The 18,051-nt window shown below is 34.1% G+C and overlaps 1 protein-coding gene across 3 annotated transcripts in view; it reads right to left on the reverse strand.

Annotated features, from left to right (window-relative positions):
* The window catches only part of LOC130903719 (glutamate receptor ionotropic, kainate 2), a 113,354-nt gene that overhangs the window by 36,869 nt on the left and 58,434 nt on the right, over positions 1 to 18,051 (reverse strand). For all 3 annotated transcript variants that reach the window (XM_057815957.1, XM_057815958.1, XM_057815959.1), the window contains exons 7-8: positions 16,000 to 16,164; positions 11,585 to 11,614 (exon numbers count right to left, since the gene is read on the reverse strand). In XM_057815957.1, the coding sequence (XP_057671940.1) occupies positions 11,585 to 11,614; positions 16,000 to 16,164 (195 nt within the window). The remainder of the gene's footprint in view (positions 1 to 11,584; positions 11,615 to 15,999; positions 16,165 to 18,051) is intronic.

Raw genomic sequence — 18,051 nt, forward strand, 5'->3', positions numbered from 1 at the left:
AAGCAACGGGGATTTTTTCGTGACACAAATCTTAACAGGTAGCGAGTGGTGTCAATCGATAGAGTAAGTTGCCCCCATCAAAACAGTATACTTTTAAACTCGAGAAAATCGCGCGTTTGTTTGTTATTAACAAAAAACTGTAAATTTTCGGACTTTTTTTGGTTTTTTATTTATAAATCCGAAAGATTTGTAGGAATCGTTATGGTTGTAATACAAAAGTTGTAGAGAATTGGATAACAAAGAAAATGAGCTGTCGCACGACTTCGTAGCTTGATTAGAAGCTGAGAAAACCCGGAAAAACTGGAAAATTCTCTCTCTTTTTTAAAAATTCATATCTCCGTCAATTTTTGACATGGAGAGCCGAAACTTCGCAGAATGATAGAAGAACATATGCGCTTTATGCATGCAAAACCCTGTAACTGTGCGATTATTAGTTTTGCCGTAACGGTTGTTTATACAAATTAACGCGAAATTTTCCCGAGTCTCCTAGTGACACACGGATCGTTTAAATTCAATTTTGAAAACGGATTTCGAAAGAATGCGACCTCAGCTACACAATGTATATTCTGATTTTTCGAAAAAAAAAGAAAAACTGTTTCAAATTCGACGTCAAAGATGACCGTTTTTCTTCGCGCGCCGCGAAATAGTCGAAGAGTGGGGGGAGCAGAGGCGGAGGAGAGCAGCGATATATACTAATAGCTGCGCGCTGCTCGCGGCACACGTATATTTGTAGTTATCTGAGTTCGCTCATTGATTTTTCGTAATAAAGATGTTGTTATTTTTTTGTTTAATGCATGCAGTTATAATTAACGTGAGAGAGAAAGACAGACAGAGACAAAGAGAGACAGAGAGAGAAGACCCGAAAAAGAGACGCGGAAGATGATCATTGGATGCTCCGAAATGAGAAATAATTCAAATACAATGACGTGTTTCATACCGTAAGGAATTATATTTTACGAAAAAATTTATCAAAAATCCGAACGTCACATATTTTATTTAACAATCGTAAAAAAAATCAGTGAGATTTATGAAATAATAGCAAAGAAATTCTAAGATTAAAAACGAATGAGGCGGCATGCTACAAGCAGCGCGCAGCTATTACTATATATGCGCTGCTCTCCTCCGCCTCTGCTCCCCCCACTCTTCGACTATTTCGCGGCGTGCGAAGAAAAACGGTCATCTTTGACGTCGGATTTGAAACAGTTTTTCTTTTTTTTTCGAAAAATCAGAATATACATTGTGTAGCTGAGGTCGCATTCTTTCGAAATCCGTTTTCAAAATTGAATTTAAACGATCCGTGTGTCACTAGGAGACTCGGGAAAATTTCGCGTTAATTTGTTTAAACAACCGTTACGGCAAAACTAATAATCGCACAGTTACAGGGTTTTGCATGCATAAAGCGCATATGTTCTTCTATCATTCTGCGAAGTTTCGGCTCTCCACGTCAAAAATTGACGGAGATATGAATTTTTAAAAAAAAGAGAGAATTTTCCAGTTTTTCCGGGTTTTCTCAGCTTCTAATCAAGCTACGAAGTCGTGCGACAGCTCATTTTCTTCGTTATCTAATTCTCTACAACTTTTGTATTACAACCATAACGATTCCTATAAATCTTTCGGATTTATAAATAAAAAACCAAAAAAAGTCCGAAAATTTACAGTTTTTTGTTAATAACAAACAAACGCGCGATTTTCTCGAGTTTAAAAGTATACTGTTTTGATGGGGGCAACTTACTCTATCGATTGGCACCACTCGCTACCTGTTAAGATTTGTGTCACGAAACCCTATATACAGGCTGCCCCGTTGCTTGGCCTATAACGCGGTTCTCAATTTTTGTTAAAATGAATTTGAAATCGATATTTCAATACCTCCACACGTCTAACGTTATGCATGATAAATAGGTACGTGGTTAGGATGTTAGTAAGAGCCTATAAATTCGATGATTAAAGTGTAAAGTTCAAATTTATCTTCATTTAACTTCTAATATCATACTGAGACATTTACCGAATTTATTTCATTTTATGTCACGCACATTTACACAATTATGATATAATTATCACACTGCTTATACACCGGGAGGGATTTTCGTCCTAGAACGATAGCAGCTTATTATCGATTTGATAATCAATATTTTTTTGACTGGAGGGTTGCGAGGGTTCCGAGGGCTAATATTTATATAAAAATGCCATCATCGATTATCCGTGATTTTCTGATTCCTCCCAACTAAATTAATCAAATATGATATTTGGTTCAAAATAGTCAGATAAAATGTTGGCAGGAAGTTTCCGAGGGCACAACTGTTCCTGCGCAAAATTTTCATCCTGAGACTGTGATTTTTTGATAATTTCCTTTTTATGTCACAGATAATCACAGAATCGGGACGAAAATTTCCCAAGAACAGTTCTGTGAACATTACAGAAAATTTTAATGGAAACCCCAATATCTCTATTACACAAACTTTTCTCTGATCATTAATACGAGGGTTGTTACTTTGTGATAGACAAATATTTATAATTGGATACGGCTTTATTGTTTTCAAAAATATTCTCCATTAAGATCATTAAAATTTTGCATGTGTTTGAAGCAATTGTCAAATTTTTTCCATTTCGATTAAGGTATCTCCAAAACATCTGATTTGAACGCGTCCAGGTGTAGAAAAACGTTGACCTCGCAATTCATTTTTGATTTTCGAGAATAAGAAGAACTCATTGGCTGCCAAACAAGGACTGTACCCATCAATTCGATGTTTTGACTGTACAAAAATGTTGTTGTTCGACTTGATACGTGAGAGCTCGCTTTTTCGTGAGAATGATTGGTTTCTCTGAATTTTTGGAACACTTCTGGCAAACAAATGCTGATGTACTTCCAGAATTGATTGTTCTACGTTGTTCTATTAAAATGGTGGTGATACGTCTAGTTATTTCGAAAAAACAGACGACTATTTGCTTCGTGCTTTTGTTTGTATCCAACGCGAACAAATCTTTTTCACAGTCAATTTCTTAATCTCACGGTAAGTCACTGTTAGTTTAATCCACGTCGAAAATTATCGCACGAAAATGTCTTACTTTTATTTTTTGACCAAGATCTGTAAACAATTCAAATAGCACTCGTATAACAACGCGTTCCAAGTACGTTCTTCATTAAAAATGTCATCAGTGTTACCATACCTCAAAACATAAGTAGCAGCCTTCTCATTTATTTCGACAACTTGCAGATATTCGGGTGTATATTCTGTAGTGTGTTCAAAAATGTTTAAGAAATGGTATGGTTGCAAAAGTAACAAAATTTTCATGGGAAATCAATCGTACGTTCTCTAAATGAATTAAAAATTTACTTCTTTTTATGAGACGGTTTGATGGAATAACGACTTTGCCCAATAAACCTCACCTTTACACACTTAGTCCAGTAAGTTTAAATTTTTTTCGGAATTTCCGTAAAACACACGCCTCTTTCCATCTGTCGGAAATCGCTTTTCACTAATAAGTTTGGAAATAGAAAATAATTGGAGGGAGCCAGATAAGTTGAATACGGCGAGAGAGGCAATAAATTATATGGCAATTCTTTTGCAACAACACCGGATGAATAGGCCGGCGCATTGGCGTGATGGAACCAAATTCGTTTTTATAAAAAATATTATACTTTTCAAATTCGAAAATACTGAAATCATAACTTTATTAACCGAAAAAACCGTTTTTGTTTGCTTGGAAGCAGATTTCTCGGATGAAGTACTTTGTTTTGACTATCTTTGTGTCTGGGGATAATGGATTAGCCAAATTTCTTTGTCAGAGATATATCGATCGAAACAATCACTTGGATTACGTTTGAAGATATCCACACATTTATTTCAATGTCGTTTGGCATTAACCAATTGCAGCAACTTCAGTTACAGATATAATATATATAATCTTTCATTTGATATATTGATTTATCACAAAAGTAGAAGGGCAATTTTTGTTTTAGTTATAGTAAATCATCCGTTTTGATATCAAAGATAGAAAGTGCGAGGTAAAGGAACAAAAATACGGAATTTTCTGAATAAGTCAATAAGAAATGTAAATCGTTCATGAATTTCTCCAGATTAAGCGATTTAATTCTTTATTTTGTTCACATTTTTACAGACGCCTCTAAAATGAAACTCGTACGCTAATTTTCAGTATTCAATATTTCATACAATGAATGTTCCGCTTCGAATTGAACCGTAGAGGATTTCAATTAAATTTTCTCCCCACTTTATGTCGACAGAATACTTCTGAATTTCAACGACCGCTATCCAGATCCCAAATAAAATTCAAACTGTTTATTCGAGCGAAGCACTAATTAAAAATAAAATCTATTTGAAACATTTTAAAATGAATTCAATTTAAAAATTTTAAACTGTTGTAGATTCCACAAATTATTTTATACATAAAGCAAGTTTGTAAAATCAAGACAAAATAATTGAACTTATGCTAAACATCTCAAAGACATTACAAACTATAAGTTGTCTCAAATCGATCGCCAAATCCTTTCTAAAAATGATTGGAATGTTAGAGAATTTAAATTCCACTTTGGATGCTTTGGACGAAAATGTCTCTTCTTCTTCTTCATCATTCGTTAAGACTTAGTACTGTGTTTGCATCAATCGTTGCCTAGCTGCAGCTGGGATGATGAAGACCAGCTTTCATACTATCTTGTAGGAGGTCGTCTTGGTGGTCGGGACATATTCGGTTTTTATTCCTTTGCAATCTTTGCCAACCGGTCATCTGACATTCTGTCCATGTGGTTTCTCTATTCCCTTCGTCGATTTGTTGCCCATCTCCCTACATCCTGAATGTCACATGTTATGACTTCATCATTTTGTCTTGTGGTCCAATAATGTGTGTCCTGCTATTAATCTCAGCGTTTGCATTTCAGTAGTTCTTAGTTATGGGAACGAAAATGTGTTCTTACGAATTCGTTAGAGTATAAGAGTTTCGGCATACATCAAAGTAAAGGAAGAAGAAATAGCAAACAATAGGGAGGATGAACCCTTTATAAGACTTGAGATTTATTGAACCGGGCTCTATATGCTCCTCAAAGTCTTCGAGACTACTAAGCTCCAGAGTACTAAATCTGGAGACGTATGAAATAGAAAATGAAGACATTTGATAGCTAGAATCAACCCATAAAAGTGCCGTTTTCTGATGGAAGCGTTTCCAGAGCAGAGACCACCACGTCGGAATATATACAACGTCATCAGAACTATTTAAACGATAAAACAAATTTGATTCTTTCGTCTGTCTTGTATCTGTTTTGGTTGTTTTCGTGACTTGAATTTGATCATTTCAATATGGATAACGGTAAATTGAGTAAAGTTTTGTGTTCAAAAATAGGGAGACAAAATCTATAGTGAGGAAGATATCGCTCGACAAAAGTAGAAAAAAGGAGTACTCAATACTACTTATGAGTAATTAGATTCATTGTTTGCATCATTTATCTATCAAGAACATAATTTGTAGAGCTACAGATTATTTACTTGCCTTTATTTGGTATTAAGCATTAAGTTCGTATGCAGAATTTATTTTCTACAATGCAATTTATTATAAAAAGCTATGATGAAGTAACGCACAAAATCATAAAACGTACATTTTTAGAATAAGAAGCCAAATACAATATTGTGGTCTTAATAGCCGAAAAGTTCTGGATAACCAGTTTAATAGAAATGGAAACTGGAAGACGTGGATCAATGTAGTGGTCACATAGGTCACTTGATCTTACTCTCTTGATTTTTTTCTGTTAGTACATTTCATAAGTCTGGTCTACGTTAATCGACCAGACAATTGAGAAGACTTAATGAAACGAGTTATAACTTATAACTACGTAGATCTATGTGATACAGGTTCACCATTGTCTTGACTTACACTACCAGTCAAAAATTTTCGCCCACCCCATAATCTATTCAATGAATTTCAAAATAATACACGTCGAAAGTCGAAACGGTGCCTTACAAATCAAAAATAATAGTGTAGTTTAGTCCTAGTTGTGAGACTCAAGAACGTGCTGTGATTTATACCTCTTGGACCAAGTCATTTTTTTGTGAAGTTCGTATACAAATTGTTTTCGTTCTCGCAAATTCAGACTTGTAGGTTTTAAAATGGGTAATCGTGCATTAATCTTCACAGTCTAGGAAAAACCAACCGTATCGTTGCCACCGAATTAAAAATTCTACGATGTACCGTGGAATACACTGTGAAAAAATATGCATCCACCAGGAATTTTGTCGATAGAAAACGTTCAGGGTGGTGTCGAAAAACTACAATGCTTAAAAAAACGTATTGTATATTAAACGTGATCGACGACTCACGGACTCAGGGATAACAGCTCAGATCAATGAATCTAGGGATTTCCCTTTGAGTAATTTTACACTGGAAAGAAGTTAGAGAGGAGCTGACATTGTTGGCAGGGTGGCAGGAAGAAAACATCTTTTAAGACGTCAAAATAAAATTAAGAGGTTACAGTGAATAAAAATTGGACACATGAAAAGTTAAAGAGAGTTTTATGTAGTGATGAGTTGAAGTTTGTGGTTTTTGGGCTTAAGAGAAGAGTCAAAAGAAGAACGAATGTTGGATCCGTGTTTGTGTGCAGGTCAAAAGAAAAACGGATGTTATATCCATATGTTAATCCCGGTAGAGACTTTGTTATGATTTGGGGATGTGCTGGAGAATGAGCGGCCGTGGATTTGGTGAAAATTGAAGGGATTATGAACAAAAAAAGGCTATAAAAAATATGAAGAGAAAATGTAGTACGTTCTGGCCAGCGCCTGATACCAAGCCTTCCTCGAAGTTGTGCAAAGAATAAAGAATTGCAAAGGAAGAATGTACTGGAAGTAACGATTTAGCCGTTACAGTCGCCCGACCTCAAACCGATTGAGTTATTGTGGGATAAATTGGATAAGGAAGTCCTTCTTCTATTTTACATTTTTTGATTGGACGATGATTATTGTTACAGAGAACACAAAATTGGCACCGAAATAATCAAAACAAAACTGTAGTTTCCTTATTACTTTATTCTTATCTATATATGTTCTTTAATAGGTATATAAATATCCAAATCGATCATATTGTTTCTAAATGTTGTGTATCACCCAAACTATACGATGGGCAAAAACTTTTGACTGGTATTGTATGCTAGATATTGAGTAGGATTGAATTGAATAGGATACAGTTTGTATAATTCATGTAATAAATAGTAAATATCCACTACACAAAGAAAAAAATTTATTTGCTTTTCAAATTAGAAATTTATGTGAAAATCTTTCTAGAATATCCAAGCTCTTAAATTTTGTAAATGTTAATATTTTTAAAACTGATATTGGGAATTTTGTTTAATATTAGGAAAAGATGAGATACTAAGAATATCTTTGTCGTGCGCACCGTTATTACAAGGTTAAAATTCGTTCTGGTACATCAGTTTTGCGAGTAGTTACTCTTTAAGGTAGTCACACACTTGTTGTCATCGGACGGAACGTTCGCAACGAACGGATGGGATTTATTTCGACAGCTGCGCAGGTTTGTAAGCTCCACAAATTACCGATTCCGAGGTCTCTCGCCAGTCGTAAGTTTGAGTGGCGTACTTTCGCTGAAGAAGACTCGTGCGTTTGGTTTTTGACTTGCTTGCTGGCAAAAGATGAAGAGAAAGAGCTTAAGCTGGCCAGAAAGCCCCCAGATTTTTTCAATATTTCAGTTTCCTTAAGTTGACACTCCGTACGGATGATTCGAAATCCATTTAAATCAAAGTTTTTAATCACACTCGGGAAAATCGAACCGTTCGATGCGTGCGTGACTACCTTTATATACTTATATTATAACAAAACTTTTATTTAATTTTAATTGCGAGCTGATCTCAAAGTTTTGATCATGTCGACGTGGTTTACGATTATTAAGAAGTGAAGCTTAAAATTCTCAAGTCACATTATACAAAGTTCTGTAAAGATAAGAAAGATTACACAAACTTTGTCGATTGTCAGAGGGGTTCCATTTAAACATAATGAAGACGTCGCGAGATATAATATTTTCAGTGGAACGTTGTAAGAAACCAGTGGAGTATTGTGTAGATTTTAAACTTATTTGTTAAAAGAATCGTGATCTTGTCGACTTCATTAGGACGCAACAAGAATGGTACAATCGATGAAGATATATGAATACCTAGTTTAAACCAAGAAGTCGATATTAGATAATCTAGTTTACATATAAGTTTGTATGGAGTCGTCAAACTAGCGTTTCACAATTACTAAGAAGTGATAAAAATTTATCTCATTTCTCTAAACGTTTCTTTGGTATTCAAGGTGTAAATTCTAAAATTTATTATGAAAATAATATATGAATCATGTGGTTGCAAACACACATTGTCATGTTTTTCAGTCAAAAACTACGAGCTTATTGGTACAGTTTAGAAAAATATAGGATTACTAGCTGACCCTGCAAACGTTGTTCTGCAATATAAATTATATCTACGAAATATTTTCTTAGTTCAATACAAATAACTAACTTACTATAAGTATGTAGGGACGTACTTGAAACGTTGTAGATAATGAAAGTCCGTCTTTAGCCAACACAAACAAACTGGATGGTCTTCCCAAGCGAAAGCCAATGTAATTGGAAATTGAGTGTGTTTGAATTCAATTGGCACATCTGTAGGAATCATGGCAGTTTTTCATTAATCCTTTAATGACTAATCGTGTGCCACTACACAGCCGTGGTGGGTTCAAGTTACGAAGCAGAAAGATCGGAGATCCAACCTTCAATTGTAAATGGTTTGGTGGCATGCCTGGCAAATCCAATGAATTTAAAAACTCAATTGGATAATTCACACTTTCGTAGGTATCGCAAACTGCATCGATAGATTTATGACACCAAATCCCCAGGCAACAACTGTTGTATCTTTAAATTTAACCCATCGACTTCCACATTTTTTGCTGCGAAAATCGCTCTTTCTGCCAGCCACTTATGATTTTCATATTGTGTGTGTACATCGGGAAATATGTTATCGATGAGAGTATTTTGCGAGTCGATAATTACGCAGAAGTCCGTAATTTTATGCATCATCCAGTATTTTCATGAACAACAACTTTTCCTTCGCCAATACCTAACAGTTGTTTAGAGAAAGTTTCGGCGGATGGATCCTGAAGCATTTGAACGCGCATGTTCACCATCAGTTGTACTTCAACAGTCGCGATGATTTTAAGCAAGCGGTAATATCATCAGCGTTCGTTGAACGTGAAATAACGGAAAGTGTTTGTCTAAAATCACCTGAAAGCAGTAACAAAGTGCCGCCAAATAGTTTATCGTTGTTTTTTATATCATTTAATGTCCAATATGCCATAATGCATTTATCCCAGATAATCATTGTTTTTTATGTTGCACACTGCGTTTGAATTTCTTTGAATGTCCAATGGTAGCTTAAATGTTGAATGAGCTGTTCTGCCTCCATCTAATAAAGTTGCTGCAATGCCAGAAGATGCAACGGCCAATGCGATGCCATTTTTTGATCGTATCTCGGCAAAAAGTAACGAAATAAGGAACGTTTTGTCAGTTCCACCTGGTGTATCCAAAAAAAGAATCCTCCTCGTCCTGCCGAAACTGCCAGCTTAAGGCGGTCGTGAATAAATTTTTGGACATTATTTAGTACTGGAACAAAGCGACTAACAATGGCTACCATTTCTACAGTATCTTACTGTAGTTCACGATTCATATCTGTGATGAATAAATCAGGTGCACTTCGATTCGGTGAGCTCATATCGAAATGACTGATCGATGAATTGGCAACAATTCAATGATCCTCGATAGGAGTCAATGCTTCATTGTACAGTCATTGAATCTTTGTGATTATACCAAAAGATTTGTGCTCGGGTCGGCAAACATGTAGTTAGTACTATAGCAAATAGTAGACTTATTTGTGTTCCTGTGCAGTTTAATGCTGCTTCAGCAAGCATATCGTCCCTATGATTGTCGTCTCCTAGCAAGCCTAGTGCAAGGCATGCATCTTTATACATTGGATACTGTTCTCCATCTACCTTTCGTATATTTTGAAATGACAATGGTCCGGTGACATCAATCAACAACAGTCGCAGATAAAAGCACTAAGTCTGCCTTGGATTGACTGTACATACACGACTCAAACTATTTGATTTGAATAAACCGGAGCACGCATCAACTGGTGTTTCTTAAAAAAAATCGCGATGGAAAAATAGGGCTTGATCGTAGAGTAATAATATTTCTTGTTTCACGACAAAAAAATAAAAATCTTGCCAAAAAAATTAAAGTTTTTAATTAACAAATAAAAAAATTTATCTAAAAAAATTGAAAAAAAAAATTAGGGGTGGACTATCCTTAACATTTAGGGGGATGAAACTAGATGTTGATCGATTCTCCGACCTACCTGATATGCACACAAAATTTCATGAGAATTGTTCCAGCAATTTCGGAGGAGTTCAATTACAAACACCACGAAACGAGAATTTTATATCTTATATATTAAAAAAATTGATGACTTCCATTCCGAGTCCGTTTAGGCGTTCTACCCAACCGATTTGCTTAATTTTTTTTTTCAATGAAAGGTATTAATGCACAGATCAGCCATCAACCATCGGATTTCATCAAATTTTCACCATTCTCAAGTTATACTCAAATGTGATTTCCCCCTGTACATTACATATCGGAGTTTTTCACACACACACACACACACGTTTTATCCTCAATATTTCAGGTTCTATTCAAGATAGAGACTTCGTTTTTGTTTAAGAACACTCGCTGAAACACCCTCTTTCTTTTGAGTTTTTAAACACTTAAATCGGTTGAGTTGGAGATGAGCTGGCGCGGACATTAAATGTGGAGTTATGGATTTTTGTAGGTTTTTGGCAATTTTTCTACATTCAAAGATCTATATCTCAGGTTCTAATATAGCTACAGAGTTCGTTTTGGTTTAAGAACACTCGCTGAAATACCTTCTTTCTTTTGAGTTTTTGAACACTTAAATCGGTTGAGTTGGAGATGAGCTGGCGCGGACATTAAATGTGGAGTTATGGATTTTTGTAGGTTTTTGGCAATTTTTCTACATTCAAAGATCTATATCTCGGGTTCTAATATAGCTACAGAGTTCGTTTTGGTTTAAGAACACTCGCTGAAACACCTTCTTTCTTTTGAGTTTTTGAACACTTAAATCGGTTGAGTTGGAGATGAGCTGGCGCGGACATTAAATGTGGAGTTATGGATTTTTGTAGGTTTTTGGCAATTTTTCTAAAAGCTAGTATTGGATTAAATTACAACGACATCTTCTCGAACGAAAATTCCTCATCATTTTGGAAGTCTGTGAGGTAGTTTCTTTCCAGTCTTCTTGTTACTATTATTAGTTAAACCAACCTCCCTAAATAACGGTTTTGTTCGACATAGTTTTTCATGAACTATTTGTTTGCTGGATTGAAAAAAATCAAAATATACATTTTCTAAACTTATCATCAATCATAACCGTTCGGTTTAATTTAATTTCCTCTTTCAGACACAATATTAGGTGATTACTACGAAAGGTTAGGTATTTTCTCAAAATAGCACTTTAGTACATAAAGGGACTTACCTTAACAAAGGTGGTGTTATCCTGGATATCCTTGCAGCAAAAATGAAAATACGAACATTAAAACTTAATAAAATTCCTTCTTAGTGTTAGGTTATTTTGATTTTTTGTTGTTGTACGTAGTTAGTGGGGCACAAGGAAACAGTAGGCACATAAATACACGAGCACGATTCAATAATCATTTCTTCTGTATCATCCTATGAATATCTATATCTCCCAAAACGTCTTTAAATGTTATTCCACCTTATGTTTCAGTATTTCCAGCCAATAGCTTGTTAGGCTTCTAAACTAATGATAAGACGTAATCTCCAGGATCCGTACTGCCATATCCCCGGCCCTGCAGAGAAAAAAAATGCCTATATCAGGGCTCATTCCAAAGAACCCTCCTTTTCCTTATCCTACTAAATTTATCCAACGAATCTCTTTCTTTCAGGGACATATCCTAAAAAGTTTTTCAATGGAAAGAAATCTAAGTAACGAAGAAAATCCAGGGTTTATAATATGTTAGAAAAAAATCGACTACAAGTCTTATATACAGAAGAAGAGCAAAATGAGATGAAGCAGAAAGCAAAGCAGTTAAAAAAGGCACATAATTTTTGAGAAACTAAAAAGCGTAGAAAGAAAAAAGTCATTGTCAAATTCTGATTCCAGTGAGAATCAGTTGCTAAGATTAAGTGATGTTGATGATAAGATGTCGGAGGAAGAAGTAGAGTTTGACGTTCCTAATCCAGAAAATATGAATATTGCTACGCCCTTCTTATTAAATTTGGAAAGAAGTAATTGGTGCTTTATTATGTGGTAAAGTAATTTTTAAATACAATTTAATTGAGTACCAAGAATTATATCTCAGATGAAATATATATTTGTTTTTCCAGAAAAGGGAGATGTTGTTTTCCTGAACCAAATTATACAAAAGGCACAGCGTGGACAATACCTATGGATATTTTTTTAAAAAATGTACAATAAAATTAGCAATTTGTCGTTGTTAATAATATCTGTCAAGCTGTTTAACATAATCCAGGCTAGAGCAGTTTTTGTAAAACCTACTCGACAAGCAGACGTGACTCATTTCTTTGGAGGAGTGCAATTCTGTGGAATCAGCAAGGCACGTCTTTTCCGAGAACTACAACCTACAGAAAAAAATCTAAATATCATTTAAAGTAATCTGATAAACGATTTGGGTGATTTTATATCATGTATCCAGGCAGACATGGCTCCGAGTTCGCACTGCAGACGTCTAGAACTTCAATTGGTAGGGACTCATTCTTTGGAGACGTGCAAGCCTGTGGCTACTAAGGCACGGCTTTCCCGAGCACTACAACCTACAGATGCTCAAGAGGCATCTCCACTCGGTAAGAGTGTAAAATGGTTTACCATCTTGTGCTGCTTTTTACATAAAAATAAAATTGTGTTAACGCGTTTTCCCGATTGTTTTTTTTTACTTTTTAAGTTTTATTTGTCATTCAGTGGATATATAAATGTTTTAACAAGTCTTGAGGACTGGAAAATATAATCACAATAAAAATATTATTTCAATATCTTTTAACTAATTCCATACAAATTCTTTTTTCCGTTCTGTCACAACTTGAACAATTATTATAGTATTGATAAATTTGGCTTGATTTTCATTTGAAAATAAATTGAAAACATAAAATTATTCACAGATTATTACATTATTAATTTTCATATTATATGAAATATTTCTTTCTTGGTTGAAAATAGCCAATAGTGAAACATACAATAATGATATCAAAGATGATAATAATATTGTTTTCAAATCAAATGGTTTCAGTATTTCTAACTCAAATTAATTTAATGTTTTGGTAGCTTTTTTATTAACCATCCAGTATTCAACCAACATTTTTGGTCACGTTGTAAACCTTTGATAAAATAGAAGGAAATTATTATACTTCATGTAACACCGTTAGCGGAAATAAAATTACACGTGTATATACACAGGTACTACAGAATGTTGTAAATTAGTATGTACGGGAATATGAATTTCCTCTCACAAAAACGTGTCTTTGTACGGTTTAATTAAACGAATGTTGTGGAAGCAATGCCAAGAAAGAAGTTTACGTTGATACATATTACGACATAATTTTACTGCAACTAGAACTGATTCGTTTTTTTAAACGATTTACAGGTTTTTGGGGGTTTTGTAGTTAAAACATCAGAATACATTGCTTTTTGTTAAAAGAGCGGTGGAAATAGGTCAAATCAGCATTTTAATTTTTTGATTTATTTTAAAAGTCCAAAAGATAGGCTTTAAAGAAACATGACCCAAGAAATGGCAAAATAGGTTTTACATAAATCTTGTATATCACAAGAAACAAAAGGAATAAATACATATAAGAATGATAAAATGTACTTTCAGATTAGTACTTTCTTTATGTTCGATTATGAAACAAAGAGAAAAGGATGTGTTAAAGTCTACCCTATAATAAATGATATTATTCATCACAACTTTAACTTTCGGTTAACGCTCACCAAGATCGAGTGCCAATAAAAACTGCAAAGATTGAAGATATTAAAAAACTGAGAGCCTACATTTCAAACGAGCATCGGGGATTTTCCGAAAAAATTTGTGACTGGCCAACTCAAGAGATTAAAGGCTTTTCCAATAAGGACTTGACAACTTTTTTTCAAAATAAAATGAAAACCATTTGAGATATTTCAAAAACTTCATTATCGGGTTGGAGTACATTCAAAACATTTTCCGTGACTCGGCCACACATTTCGGCCGAAACGGCTGCTATTTCGCGTTCAATGTTGGCTTTGAGCTCATCCAACGTTGTCGGCTTATTAGCATAGACCAATGACTTGACGTAGCCCCAATGAAAAAAATCTAGAGGTGTTAAATCGCACGAACGAGGCGGCCAATCGACTGGCCCATTTCTTGAGGTAACACGCTCATCAAACTCAATAAATCGATTGTAACACACCAAACAGTTATTTTTTGTGGATGAAGGGGTTTTTCATTAATCTTATGTGGATTTTCACCCGCCCCAATACCGCATCTTTTCCAGAGCCCAATCGGAGAACGTACGTCGCTTCGAATGGGTCCATCGGCTTCAATTCTTGAGCGAGCCTGATCTTTTATGATTGTAAAGTAAGATCCTTACGCAAAATTCGTCATAAAGTGGTCTTGGATGCTCAACTCTTGGGAATTGGCCGATTTGGATCATTGTCCCTATTGGAAAGTCCCGTACTAGCGATTTCGAGGTTGAAGAAACCAACGATTACCAATAAATCAGAAAAATAGCCTATATCTTCAATTTTTTTTCTTTTAAACTCAGTTAAATAATTTTACTATCTTTTTAGTAAATTGTAAACATTGTCTTACAATAAAAATAACAGTTTTTACTTGAAATTTAATGGTTTTTATCTCCTTGGAACATGATTTTTTCAAAATGGCCACATTTTCACACTTTTGGAGCGACATAACTAAATTATGGATAAAGATACAAGTGTGAAATTTTGAATCTTGCTGTAAATAGAATTTCTTTACATGTTGACATTTTTTAAAAAATGTTTCAAGTGGAATATTTTGATTTAAACAGTTTTTTTTAGTTTTCCGAAAGTTTACTTTCTTGGACTTACGCCCGTTTAAAAAAAACCGATTAAACTAGATACAATTGATACAAAAAGATATTTCCTTGTATTTTCTAAAGGAAACTAACTATAATTAGTTTTCCAATAGATCAAATTGACAACTAACCCGATCTATCCTAACCTTGACCCTATCCTTACCTCAAACTATTTTGTTTTATCTAGAGTCAAAGTTGGTAACCATGGTCATGTTAATTTTCAATTTAGTTAAGTTGGCAGGCGATAAGCACCTTTTGATATGTTGAAGTGACAGTAAAAAAAACGAAATGAAATGGCGACAGGCAAACGCGCTCTAATTTGTAATCTCAAGAACTGTTAAATATTGAGCAACAATCCGACGATTGTTTAACAAGAGTTTTGTTAATCAAAACAAGTATTGTGAAACGATTCAAAAGGTACCTTTTGAAACTCTGTTCAATAAAATGAACATTTTGTCAACTTTGGACTTTTCATTTCTCAACAAAGAACCCAAATCCACGGATAAAAAACAACAGAGTTCACTGACTTATACAGGGCACTTTTACAGTAAAATCTAAATATAAACACATGAATTATTTGTAAATAAATGTTGACGGATAGTGTATGCTTTTCAAACTAATTGTAATTGAACCTATTACTAAAAAGTGAACTTATATCGTTACTTCCAATCTTATAATTGACATTATTTTATAAGCATAATTCAGAATAGTAATTACTTTGTTGTTTTAACCCTGTTATTGATCTCTCTTTTTTTGAGTACTGTAAACTTTTATCCGATTCATCATTCAACTGGTATCTTTCCTATTTAATCACTATAAAATACTTACCCTATACAACGGTGGTGGTTCACCTTTTCGGTTTTTTATATCGATTCCCGCATTCCAATCTCGTATAATTTTATGAACTTCCGGACCATCTGGATCAACCAATCTGAATGCTGTAATATTAGTTCCGCCGTATTTAAATTCTTCTAAATTCACACCATGCAAGTCCTGAAACAATATTACAACATTACAACCCTGAAATGAGCTAGATCTATTGGCATATTTCTTTTCAAAATAGAGCAAAGAAGTGGTTGCAGTTAGACGGTGCATTTTCAATTAGCTGCAATGGACTATCTAAATAGAAAATTTCCAAATAGATGGATAAGAAGAGGGGGTTAATATAGATTTTTTATTATTGGAAAACATGAAAGGTATTGTTTTTAGTACCACACCGACTAATTTCGTGAATAAAAATTCGGATTAGGAACGTATTTGCTGCAGTTACATCTGACATTTTAAGAGATGTTAAACTATCATTTGAGTTTAGGATTACACTCTGTATTACAGAAAATTGCGCTCAACTCGAGCAACCTTTGTAATTTATCTGTTTAACTATTTTAATATTTGATAGATTGAGTTGATTTTTCCATTATATTATCATGAATTTGAATTACAAAGTGGAGCCGGGCTGGCCTGTAGCTAAGCTTGAGGATGCACGCCAAAAAGATTTTGGAGTGGAGACCTCGACGTTGCACACCAGAGTAGGGGACCAACTATATTAAGAGAATGCAATCTAACTATATGAATACCGCACAGAATTGACTCAGATGGATTTAATTACGGGAGGCTAGTGTCCAGTAGTAGATTCAGATGAATTGAATGATGATGATTGTTATATTTCAGAAGGTACATAAAATTTATTAAGTAGGACAGAATTGTCAAAAGGCGCCTTGATCGAACATGAAAATGGTTAGAAATAGAAAGTTTATGAATTAGGATAATAAATATTGTATCCTTGATTATTAAACTACTTTTGGAATATCCTTTAGGCTGGAAACATTTTTAGATTATCGCCCTAATTGATGTTCATATGATTATGAGAAAAAATTTTGAAAAATGTCACCGTTCACTCATCGTATAAATATACCAAACGCCAAAAAGCTTTCAAACGAGATAAAGTTGACACTTTCATAGCCTGTTTAATTGTTGCTGTATATAAGGATATCCCAACTGCTGTGGCCTTCCTTCTCGTTGAAACTTATTTTATGTGCAAAGTTATGTTGAACCGACACCTTTTTATCTTTTCAAACTATGTTACATCCGTTACACATTGTATAGAAATAATTTTTCTTTTAAATCTGGTTAAGCAAACAATGCTATGAAAATTTCTTACAAGAAAAAAATCATTAATGTAGAAAATGGTGTCGAGTAGAGTGTATTGAAAGAATAATTGGCGCCTCAACGTGGACTTCCATACACCAACAGGAGTTAAAATGACATGAAAATTGTTACATAAAAATTTTCGGTTCATAACCAAAATTAAAGGCGTCAATAATGAAGCATACTGATAATTTTTATACAGAATGCGCAATTAAGCTTAATATAATTGCATAGTTATTGTTGTTTTAAATAATCACTACATTATTTAAAACAATTGGGATGATTAAAAAGAAAATATGTATTTAATCGACGCTTTAGACATACAAATGGTAATCATCTCATACACAATACAATTGAATATACTGTCTTGAAATGAATATATTTTAGGAGAATTGGCATGAGATGAAAGGCGGTTTGATTTAATCTACTTTGTTATGTGACAGATTTAAGTTATTGCGTTTTGTACACAACGGCTTATTTTTGTTTTCAAAAAAACGAGATAATATTGTAATTTGTTTATCTTTCAAACATATACGAATATAATTTGCATCCTTAGAAAGCACTTGAACCGTTTAAAGAAATATTACTGCATATATACAGAATATAGTAGGAATAACGATGATTTTTTTCGATATAGGAAAACCAGAGTCCGTTCACATATAAAATATTATAAATTCTGACAATAAACTGTACTTTTCCAATCCTCCAAATGTTTTTCTATACTTCTATACAGTT

Source organism: Diorhabda carinulata, chromosome 2, assembly GCF_026250575.1.
Source record: "Diorhabda carinulata isolate Delta chromosome 2, icDioCari1.1, whole genome shotgun sequence".
In the NCBI taxonomy this organism is placed as follows: domain Eukaryota; kingdom Metazoa; phylum Arthropoda; class Insecta; order Coleoptera; family Chrysomelidae; genus Diorhabda; species Diorhabda carinulata.